Source organism: Harmonia axyridis, chromosome 3, assembly GCF_914767665.1.
Source record: "Harmonia axyridis chromosome 3, icHarAxyr1.1, whole genome shotgun sequence".
NCBI classification, from domain to species: domain Eukaryota; kingdom Metazoa; phylum Arthropoda; class Insecta; order Coleoptera; family Coccinellidae; genus Harmonia; species Harmonia axyridis.
The window spans coordinates 33,226,172-33,238,648 of NC_059503.1; the positions used below are offsets into that span (position 1 = coordinate 33,226,172).

Consider the following 12,477-nt stretch of genomic DNA (forward strand, 5'->3'; position numbering starts at 1 on the left):
AAATGGTTTTTTTTTTCAAGAATAATTTATTCATTCGTCAATTTGTGTTTTAAAGATATATTACATTTTAAACGAAAAATAAATTTATATATTTTAGAAAACTGATAACTGTTCATATCTGCTTTGAGAAAGATATCATTCATCTAGCTCTATTGTTATATCATTAGGTCCATCACTTGATCCTAGAAGATCTCTTAATCTGTTCAATATTTGGTGAGAAGAATTTGTATTTTCTCCAAATACTTCATCTTGTTTGAATCTTTTCTCTTTTACATTTTCATTCTCCAAATCACAACTTGAACTCAAAGTATATTTTCTCTTTATAATTATTCCATTTTCTGAAAAACTATTATTTGATGAATTTTGTGAACTATAAGATGAATGTGGATGTACTACAGTTTTTTCCTCATTTAAATTAATAATTTTGTTATTGCTTGGTGAATCTCTTGATGTTCCTGTTGATTCTTCCATGATTGTTTGATTATTTTGTTCTAATTCTTTTCCACACTGAATAGAATGTACAAGTTTGTATTCTTTGATTTCAATAAGCTTTTTGCATTTGGGACATTTCAATTTAATATCAACATCTTCGGTCATAGTCACATTATGCGTTTTTGTTTTATGATATACTAAACTTCTATAGGTAATGAAGATTTTTGAGCAAATATCACATTTATATATTGATTTTTTCAAGACCGTTTTATGATACTCAAGAAGGTGACATTCAAGTTTTTCCATATTATGGTATACACCCAAACACTGAAAATAATACAAATACTTAATTAGAGTTATTGTAGAAGTTTCATACAACCCTAATTCCAATTTAAATGATCATCAAATGGAGGAATTGTCGGATGAGGACAGACTTCAAGATACTAATTTTCAGCCAACGTTTCGTTTATTTTCTTGCATAAACTTCATCAGGGCCTGAAAAAGCACAAGAGAATTTGTGCTCTTTCAGGCCCTGATGAAGTTTATGCAAGAAAATAAACGAAACGTTGGCTGAAAATTGGTATCTTGAAGTCTGTCCTCATCCGACAATTCCTCCATTAGATTATCTCTAAAAGACTCAATTACACGTGTGATATTTTAAATTATTATCTTGGGGTAAAGTAAATACCATCAAAAAGAGGATGATGTTAGTGATCATTAATCAAACTCAAATACATACATCAATTAATAATGAGCTTTTTCAGGACATATTCACTTTGAAACAATCTCGAATGAACAATAGAAGTAATACCTCTAACAAATTACACTTTTGGAAAAAATTAACCCAGACATTTTATCTATATGAGAAATATTCCCACATATAAATCAATTCAAATTACCTCAGGGCATGTTTCTTCAGAATCTTCCTTTTCTGGACACTCTTCCTTGTTCACTTCTTTGTATTTCTTGCCACAATTTTTGTAGCTTTTACTATTGTGAACTGATTCTTTTTGCACATTCATCTGACCATGGACAATCTCTTTGTGAAACTTGTAACTTTGATAATAGTTGAATGTTCTGCGACATAAGTCACAAATATGATTACCATCAGAAATCTCATGTTCTTGTATTTCATCATGCTCGACAACTTCTATTGAATTAATAATTTCTTTGTGTTCCTATAAAAGCAAACAATTTCAATCGAATCTCTATGCAAGGTAGCATTAAGAAATATTATAATAGTATAGATCCTCTAAAAAAATCAACTACATAGTAGAATAGCATTAGAGAATACTCGTACATAATGATTTGACTGTTTCTTTATACACATACCTGCTTGAACATTTCTTCAGATTTTTTTTCATGAACTCTCATGTGTTCTCGTAAATAAGTTGTTGATGGGAATTTTAGTTCACACCATTCACAAGAGAAACTTTTGAGAATTATTGATGAATTTTGTGGAGTAACTTTCTGCTCAGCTTCTACTATGAATTTAGAGTTAAGGAACCCAATCTTATTTTTGAAATTTTTAGACTTCACTCTTACTCTTTTTCCATTTCGTATAGCGCTCACCAAGCTCTCAGGTAATTTATTCACCAGTATCTTAACCTCCTTACCAAACACTGGACTGGAATTAGGCACTTTCTCATTTTTATCACTATTTATTAAGTTTACCTCTTCGATGCCACTTATATTTAAAATAGAATCTCCAACACTTTTCTCAGCTGAAATGAACGAAAATCATATAAATAAATCTAATAATAATAATAATGAGAGTTTATTCAGAACATAAATACATAAATAAACTATATGAAGTTGAAAATATGTAGATCTACTTTATTTTACTTTCTACTTCGAGGCAATTGGTTGTTTGGAAACATTTTAATTTTGGATGTGTTAATGTCAAAAATTCAATGGCAAATGAAATATTTCTTCTTGGCCGATTTAAAGATTTTTATTCTATAGAGAAATTGAAATCGATTATAGTGTGGAAAAACATACATTAATATGCACCTCCCTTAATATTAACTCTTTTCATGAAAAAATTTAGTATTGCATGATTTCTAGGAAATTCCTTTTTTGTTCCTAAAACCTAAACTGATATTTACAAGGAAAAATTACATCATCTTGAATTGCTTAATTCTTAATAAGTATATCACGTACAGGCTCTTGCCTCTGCGATCAATGTTTATGTTTAATAAACTATTATTATTACTATTAACCTTAGGTTAGTTGTATCTGAATTTGCTGCTGTTTCTGAATTAACTATATTATTATTATACTAGACCTTATAGTAATGAGTTTTTAAAACTATTCATTATAAATGTACTCACAATCAAAATTAATACAAGACAATTCTGATGTACTACTTTGGTTATCACTCATTTCCAAATCAGAATATTGTTGTGACGATTTTGAAACGTCATGGTCAGAAGATACTTCTTTTTTTACGCTCCTTGAATCTTGTAACCTAAAAAAAAAAAATTTCTTTTTTTTTCCAAGCATATAAATCTATGAAGCAAAATAACAACTTCCAGAAAATGTTTCCGCTGGAATAAAATAACTCATTCTCACCCATCTGTCCCATAACTTCCAAATATATCTTTTATGAGAAGTGCCCCTGATGAGACCAATTCATCAGGTTGAACAACTAGCATCTTCATTTCTCCACTATTTTGATCTTCAAAACTGATTGAACATTCGTTGACCTTGAAAGTTTTTCCTTTCACTTTCATTGCATGTCCCACTAAGTTTTTCCTTAAATAATCAATGCTTCTAATCAAACTAATCTGAAACAGTATGAAGTAATGAAATGTAATGTGGACAATATTCTGAAAAACTAAAGTCATAACCTTCAATTATGAAAATATATTTTTTCAAATTTTTTGACAGTTTCAATTTTTTTTTTCAGCCATCTTTGATATATTGTTGAAAATCATACCTGTTGAACATCCATATTTTCATATCCAGGATGAATAGTACTCAATGAATCAGTTTGGACTCCTACCGATTTCAGATTTGAAATAGATTTGCTTTTAATTGGTACTGAAAGAGATTTCAATTGAGATTTACTGTCAACAAATTTCCTAGATTTCGCCAGTGCTGCTTGATTTCTGTTAGGTTTTGGAACTGATACTTTGGTTCTATTATTTTTCATTTCAACACTAACAAACACAAAAGGTTTTAATACCTTTTTATTTCGAGTTTTGCTTGATATCCTTTTTGATCTTTTCAATATTTTGGTTTTTTCTTTCTCAGGATGTTTAATGTTTAATTGTGAATCTGTAACAAGATTTTAAACATAGAATGAAAATAATTTTTTTTCAATTTCAAAAAAATTATATGTTTTCATTGTGTTATTTGATGGAAATGATTTGCTTACGTTTTTTATCATGGATTGACTCATTTCTAGTTGAACACTCTCGGTTAATAAGTGAGCTTGATCGAGTTCTCCCAGAATGACTTCCATCTGAAAATAATTTCAATAAACCATGGGTCAAAAACTACATTATAACTATATAAGGAGGTAACCTAGTGCCAGTTACAAAAAAATTGTTTTTTCATGAATCACATGTAAAATATTTGCAAAAGGATTTTTTCAAAGCCGTTGAAAAGTTAGGACAGTAAACAGGAGCTGATATATGGAATGCACAATTATTTATTAATTAACAATTTACAAATACAATATAACATCTCAGTAAGACTACCATAAACTACCAAATTATCATTGATTTCCTAAGTCACTAGTAGAATCATGATTTACAGTAAAGATATCAGTTTCCAAGTAGGCTATCTAGGAAACCAACATTTATCTCCGTCATTTCATTTTCAATTTTTAGGCTTCAAATATTCCTATACAAAACATTTATAGAACCCCACCTTAAATATTTTAGTGTGTTGGGGAAATGCCTCCAAAGCAGGTATAGCGAAGATTCAGAGAATGCAAAACAAGGTCATCAAGTCAATATTTGAATTTGATTATTGCACAACAAAACTAATTTATGACATCACAAATATCAAGTAGTGCATTCGGTTCTGGTGCGTCTTAGCGCTGCTCTGATTCGAACTTGGAGCATGCTAGCATGCAGGAAATACAAACATTTGTGGAACTGCACTGATATGATATGCTAATGTAAAATGTTCTGTGGTCATTCTCTGTCATTCAAATAGTATTTGAATTGATTTTCGATATAACACGAATATTATCGGACATAACCAATGAATTATTACAGGACCACGCGCGTTTGGCATTGTCGAAATAGAACAGTGTTAAAATATTCAAATTAACAGCGAGCGCTGTTACCAGTCGAATAGATCTTTGCTCTGCCCTGGGATTGTGCAAGATCAGCCAAACAAAGATTTAGAGTTAGACTGTATTTTTTAAGTTCACTACGAGTTTAACATAATTAGCTAGATAAAAATTCCAATTAATTCGCACTGAGGCAGCCTTTAGACATAGACAAAATGAAACCTTGGGAGTAAAATATATGCACAGTATCAAGAATGGTTGCTTGAAAACTAATACAAAATTGAATTCTGTATCTGATTGTCATGAATATCCAGTACGATCTACACAGAATTTGGGAACATGTTTCTACAGGACTTCAAAATCACAAAATAATCCACTCCGTAACAGTATTGCAGCTTTCAATAGTATATGCCATAGCTTACAAGCATATCTCAAAAGAAAAAGTGAAGACTGATTTGATTGTTTTTGAATTTATATCTATACTGCTCTTCAGAAGTTAGGGAACTCATTCTCAAATTTTTTAACCAACCAGACGTATATAATATTCTGAAATGTATGTATGTCCAAACGCCGAATGGTATCATTGGGATTTTGATTATATATATGTGTGTATGTAACTAAGTACCAAAAAAGACATAGGGAGTTTTTGTGTTTTTTCTTATATTACTATGCTTTTAAGACAATGATTTCAAAAGAGTTTTTCAATTATCAATTTTTTCTCCAGTTCCCTAACTTTTGAAGAACAGTATATTTTATTGACTCATTTATAGATTACTTTTCAAGACACTGTATTTGGAGTTAGGAATGAAGATTTGTTGATAAATATAAAATAATCTATAATAAGTATGTTGAAATCTTTTCTTTTGTATATCAGTCTTGAATATTTCAGCAAGTTGATAATATATTCCAAACTTTAATACCCTGTATTTCTAAAACGGAGCTTGTTAGGATATGTTTATATGAGCTCTTTCTCATAAAAACAGTTGTTCTATCCGACGCCAAAGTTATTGAAATAAAATCGGGACCAACCTGAATTTTTATACTTGCGGGGGAGAAAGGAAAGGTCTGCCAGGTCAAAGGAACCGACGTACCGGTCTGCCTTCAAAAGTTTAAGCTTCTGAAATTTCAAAGAATAATATATATGAATCTCAAGTTTCCTAAAATATTTCTGGAAAAAACATTTTTTATTTTGAAAACTCCTGCCACCACTTCACCACCGCGACAATCGTCTGCGGTTTCGTTTTTGAATAGCTATAAGAGTGTATTCTGACATATTAAATCGGCAGCTTTCCTAAAACACTTTTAGTTCTTGAAATTTTCACCCCTGTCGCGCCTGATGGTAGCTGAGGCCACCGCAACCGCGCTTAGCTAGCCCCCATATCATGGTCGATAGGTACAATAGACTCACTGAGGAAATTTTAGGCTTTCCTAAAATATTTGTGGTCTGCCGCCCACTGGCTCTTAGACTATAAATATGTAAGAGTATTCATATATGGGCATGACCTCAGAGGAATGGTCCGTATATCGCCGAAAATTTGAAAGCGGTTACTAATGGTTTTCAATGTGTCAGGTAACCTGCTTCGTATTAACTAATAGTTCTTAATGGCTCTGAATGGTATTTGTTTCATAATTAGAATAATAAAGTTTTTGAGTGTTAGATGTCATGGAAAATATTCATAAACAATAATTTGAAAATTAAAATGCAAACTGCCAACCGGAGTGAGCGTGGTTACCGAACCTAACCAGAATAAAATAACGGTTGCTCTGGTGTCAAATAACTCACCGACGTTTGAGGAAATAGTCACCGGTTTTTGAGGAATTCGACATATACGGACCACCAATTTACTAACCATAGTAACCAAGGTGATATATGGACCATACCCTATAAACCATTAATTTCTCTTGCCATTACAGTCGCCCTGTAATATGTATGTCGTACTTATTTTGCCACAATGTTAAAACGCGAGGAGCACTGTACAAAGTATTTGCAATATTTTGTTTTCCGAAAAATCTAACTTTTATAGCCGATTATACAGGGTGAGTCAATAATGCCCGATCGGTAGATAACTTGTAAATTTTGGGCTAGGAGAATATTTCAATTTTTGACGAAATCGACAGTACTCAGCACATAAGCTTAAATTATTTTTGACTCTATAAACTGGTCCAAAAGTGGTGAAACACGATATCACCTTTTTTCAAATGAGAATGCCCAAATTTTATACCCTTCTCATTATAAATGAAAATATAATATATAAATAAAATTATCTCAATGAAATTCTGATTTCAAAATATTCCAAAAGTGGTGAAACACGATAGCACCTTTTTTCAAATGAGAATGCCCAATTTTTATACCCTACTAACTATAAATGAAAATATAATAAATAAATAAATCAATAATTATCTCCATAAAATTCTGATTTCGAAATACTCCACTTTTCATAATTTATTTGTAGTACTTTTTGGCGTAGGCCACTTTTTTCGAAGTTACAAATCCTTTCGCTCTCTACAATATATCGGGTCTAGCTACGCAAATTTGAACCTTAATTTTTTTGTCTAAATAGTATACTGGTGCCAGAATTGTCCAAATAACTTGTTACTTCGTTTAGTTGTTGTGTGAAACCATCACTTAATTTTTTGTTGTTTGAGGTCTAACACTGGCAAAAAATTCACACAAAAATTTCAAGAGTGTGAGGACAAATATTGTACAATATTTTTGCGTAGTGTGAGGAGTAGACGACATAAGCTATTCCAGATCATTAAGCAGTTCGATAATAAGGTATAAAACTAGAGTTTAAAAAAACCTGCTTTCAATTGAAATTAGTACTAGTGGGAGGAAATTTAGTCATGAAAATAGGCGTCAAAATAGGAACAGTACAATACGGAGTTAAGAGTGTCAGATATCTAAGGCATGAACAGGTTTTTGCTATTTATGGTCAGTTATCCATCACTGGTTCACACATTCACTAGTTCTCTCGCTTTATTTTTGTATACTATACTATAGCTAAAAAAAGGGTGAAAGTTAATAGAAAATCAAGATGTTTATCTCTTTATGAGAAAATTCTAGAAGGCATCAACAAAAGTCTGAATATTAACTTATTGGCGAAGAAATATGGGATTGCTAAGTTCACGATTTGTTGTAAAAAAAAAAGAAGACAAGTTCTCAAGAGAGTAAACAAACCATTTGAATTGACAAAAAAATGCACTCTCAAGGCAGAAATACCAGATATGGAAATTGAGCTGATTTTCCAAGAACAAAGAAATATGACGGTTTTTGGAAAAATGATGAAACAAAAAGCCTTGAATTTATATCTAAGCAACGGATGGTTCCAGCATTTCAAAGAACGTGTAAGATTCTTGAAAATACAGGGTGTCCCATAAGTGGCACGTCACAGTGACACCGGAGGTAGGTCAGCTAAAGAGGGACCTAACCAGCCTAACATGACCCCAGTAAAAGTTGCATGGTTTTCGAGTTATTACCAAATTACGTTTTTTAGTGAATTTTCACCTTTTTTAACATTGTCAGGGTCAGAATTCTGCTGGAAAGCTCTCGAAGCTTATTTTTTTTGTTGTAATGGAATCTTAAATAGTTATTTAAGATGACATGAGTATGATTCTGTCAAAAAGTTATGTGGATTTCCGTAAATTAATGGATAAATCTTGATTTCAATTTCTAGCAAAACGAGAACTTCGACTTTGGACACCTGCTGTGAAAAAAAAATCCTTGAAACAAAACGAGCAAGTAACATCAAAAAATTGGGCATTTTAGACAGATTTAGAAATGGTACAATACACGAATCTTATGCCCATAAAACTAGGTATTTTCATCATTTTACCGATGCCCTACTTAACTAAGTTGAAACTAGGAACCCCGCTATCAGGTAATTTTGCCGCTTGCTATGACATTACATTTGATACCGGGCTTTGTTAAAGTCACAATAAGGAAAAAGATGGATTAGGGGAAGCGAAAAAGGAATATTATTGAAAAAAAAAGGTAAATTAATTAAAAACAGACTTAACTTTCGTTTATTTATTTAATTCTTAAATCTAACTTACAGTAAATGTTCAAACTGTTTCCCTCGGACTCTAATGCATAAATGACACCGTTTTATAAAATTACGATTCAATGTTTAAAGGACAAAGTGTATGCAAAACCAATAAGAAGCGAGGAAGAATTGCGTGAACGCGTATTCGACGCAGCCCGGACCATATCGGAAATTAGTTTAAGAAAATTGAATCGTAATTTTATAAAACGGTGTCATTTATGCATTAGAGTCCGAGGGAAACAGTTTGAACATTTACTGTGAGTTAGATTTAAGAATTAAATAAATAATCGAAAGTTAAGTCTGTTTTTAATTAATTTACCTTTTTTTTTCAATAAAATTTCTTTTTCGCTTTCCCTAATCCATCTTTTTCCCTATTGTGACTTTAACAAATAATAACAAAGCCCGGTATCAAATGTAATGTCATAGCAAGCGGCAAAATTACCTGATAGCGGGGTTCCTAGTTTCAACTTAGTTAAGTAGGGCATCGGTAAAATGATGAAAATACCTAGTTTTATGGGCATAAGATTCGTGTATTGTACCATTTCTAAATCTGTCTAAAATGCCCAATTTTTCGATGTTACTTGCTCGTTTTGTTTCAAGGATTTTTTTTTCACAGCAGGTGTCCAAAGTCGAAGTTCTCGTTTTGCTAGCAATTGAAATCAAGATTTATCCATTAATTTACGGAAATCCACATAACTTTTTGACAGAATCATACTTATGTCATTTTAAATAACTATTTAAGATTCCATTACAACAAAAAAAATAAGCTTCGAGAGCTTTCCAGCAGAATTCTGACCCTGACAATGTTAAAAAAGGTGAAAATTCACTAAAAAACGTAATTTGGTAATAACTCGAAAACCATGCAACTTTTACTGGGGTCATGTTAGGCTGGTTAGGTCCCTCTTTAGCTGACCTACCTCCGGTGTCACTGTGACGTGCCACTTATGGGACACCCTGTATATTGTTTTGGTAATAATATTGTAAAATTAAAAAGTGTACCATCTATTTTCTTATCCTCTAACAATTCCATTGGGTTGGGATTTTCCATTAAATATTCTTCTTGACTTTGAATTTCTTCATGAACAGTTGATTCGCTTCGTCGTTCAGTTCTCTTCTGTGAAGATTTTGTTTGGTTTTTCCACAGTACTTCATCAATGGGCACTCTAGGGTCTCTAGGTAGATTCTCTGACGGAATTATCCCATTCTTTAGTATTCTTCTTTTAGCAGGATAATCTGAAAAATATTCGTTCACCTGAGACTGTTGTTTCTATTTGTAATCAAGCTTCAAATCAAATATGACATATATCTCGTAAAATAATTAATTATCTTACCTGGTAAATAATAGTCTGTCTGTTTAAAATGTAAACTACACACATTCATATATTTGGAGATAGGTTTTTTTATACGAAGCACTCGCTTCCACTCAGCAGCTAACAACTTATTTTTCGGAAAATAATGGAGGGTAACATTTTCCATTGCACTTGTAGAACACTGTGGAACTGAGCAATATCTATTTGACTTCTTACTTTCCATTATCATAATAAATATCTACTGTTTACATAGATGATATATGTTACAATTTATCTGGCTTTGATGAATTTAACCCAATTTCTGTAGTTCCTAAGAACTAAGAAGTAGCAACACTGTTGTTGTACCATAGAATATTGTTGAGATACTTCCATAGACCTAATATCATTGATATTAGGTCTATGGATACTTCGCTGTATTGATAAACTTTACATTCGAGAAGAATAAAATTCTTTTTTTAAGGCACTATATCCACTTAGCGAACGTTAGCTTGCATGTTGGAAAGTAATTGTTTATTATTTGTTTGAGAGTTAATTGTTTTTTTAGAGACTCACTTGACTCTACCCATAGACAAATGAACAGGCTTTCTTTCTATGACTCTATCATTATATGACATTTAGTCATAGATTTAGTATTTTTGACAGTCCATTACACGGTGCTTCATTTGATCGGAGAAGGCATATTTTGCATTATTTGTCAAAATAACAAGAAATTTATTTCCAATGTCGTGTTCGGCAATACTATCCGAGAGCAAAGTGGTTTTGTGGTAAAGTGACTATAAATCTTACAGACCCATCAAGATTTATCTGAAACAACTTATAAACTAGATTTGATTAGTTTGTCTATGAATAAGACATTTCCAGTCAGCTGATTTTGAGTATTTTGACAGTAAACGCAACCTAACCTTGCGTAGCCATCGGTACCATAATTATCGAATTATACCTTAATTTTGACCTCTATTGGATAATAGGATCATTTTAAAATTATTGCATTTGTAATTTTCACCCAGAATAGCTAGTTCGGTTGATTTTCCACATTGTTTCTTATGCCGCTCACATCTTCGTATTGACATTTTGGGGTTAAAGTTAAATTGAGGTCAACTAAAGAAATAACTCTATATCTATTTCCAGAAAAAAATGCAAAGATAAATATTGTCTCGTTTAAATTCGTGAAATTAGAGTGGATTTTATGTTATTACAAGTAGCGCTTAGCTTGGACTTCGACCAATATCATTATCTGGTAATTTTTCCATTTCACTTTAAACTGTCATATTTAGAATTTGGATTTTCCAATCTGTGAAGAAAGTATAAATTAAAAATGGGTTTTTCCGATTTATAAAAGGCATTCATAATCGAATCTCACATCAGAAATGGTCAGAAGATTGAAAGCTGATGGAAATATTCTATACAATGTCTAACGGAATTCATGACGGATGTTTCCAAAGCACTGTTAAACGGTGCGTTAGTGTTTTCCGAGAAACTGGCAGTGTGGAAAGAAAAAGTGAAAGTGATTGACAAATAAAAAGGACACCAGATTTAAATAATACAGTCGAAAATATCATGGAAGAAGCTCCAAGAACTTGTCAGTTTTATACCAACTCGCTAGTGTCTCTGTTGCTACATGTCATAAGATATTAAAACAAGACATCAAGGTTCAAGAAGTTGATTATCTTCATAGGATGGTTTTTTGTCAGTAATAACCTCATGAACGTTTTTTTTCTGACGAAGCCTGGTTTCACCTTTCTTGGTATGTCAACTCACAAAACATAAGAATGTCGAGAGGTGAAAAACCGGCACATTTTTTTATTGAGACACCCTGTTCTCAAAAGTTGAAGTTTGGTGAGCTATGAGTTGGAGGGGAATTATTGGCCCAATTTTCTTCAATGGAACATTTACAGCAAACCGCTATAGAGAAGAAATTCTTGTACCATTTATTGGTGAATTGCATTTTGGGGAGTTCACTGAAAGCTTTCTCTTCTAGAGGTTTTGTCACTAATATTTGCTTGCATACTTCGAATCATCAAAGTAAATGGCAACCAATGTCCATGCTCACAAATACCTCAGCTCATTGTTTCATCTACACCTCTCAATAAAATTGTACGAATCGAGAAATCATTCTATATGTTCGATGTAACTGAAGAAGAGGTTCTTCAGGTGATAAAGAGATTAGCTAATAAAAAATGTTGTGGCCAAGACGAGATTCCAATGAAAGTGATCAAACAAACTATTAATTTCATAATTAAGCCATTAGTTCACATAATTAATAACAGCTTTAAATACGGAATTTTCCCAAAAATGTTAAAGGTCGCAGTAATATTAATTATTCGTGTTTGATTTGCGTCAATTGTGGAGTGTATTATTTTGAGTTCTTGGAAAAAAATTTCAAAATGTTTTATGCAACTCTGGCTCATGATATTAACAAGAAATATGAGGAGAAATTGATTCT

At 31.9% G+C, this 12,477-nt stretch overlaps 1 protein-coding gene across 6 annotated transcripts in view; it reads right to left on the minus strand.

The window, feature by feature from the left end:
* Positions 1 to 5: 5 nt before the first annotated feature.
* Positions 6 to 12,477, minus strand: part of LOC123676367 — a 20,883-nt gene continuing 8,411 nt past the window's right edge. For 4 of the 6 annotated variants that reach the window (XM_045612242.1, XM_045612240.1, XM_045612236.1 and 1 more), the window contains 7 exons: positions 3,815 to 3,901; positions 3,374 to 3,714; positions 3,007 to 3,221; positions 2,766 to 2,902; positions 1,765 to 2,156; positions 1,332 to 1,610; positions 6 to 759 (listed from right to left, as the gene is read on the minus strand). In XM_045612242.1, coding sequence (XP_045468198.1) covers positions 136 to 759; positions 1,332 to 1,610; positions 1,765 to 2,156; positions 2,766 to 2,902; positions 3,007 to 3,221; positions 3,374 to 3,714; positions 3,815 to 3,901 — 2,075 coding nt within the window. In that variant the 3' untranslated portion in view covers positions 6 to 135. Of the gene's footprint in view, positions 760 to 1,331; positions 1,611 to 1,764; positions 2,157 to 2,765; positions 2,903 to 3,006; positions 3,222 to 3,373; positions 3,715 to 3,814; positions 3,902 to 9,723; positions 9,958 to 10,055; positions 12,464 to 12,477 lie in introns of those variants that run through there. The other 2 variants (XM_045612239.1, XM_045612238.1) reach the window with 2 other exon arrangements.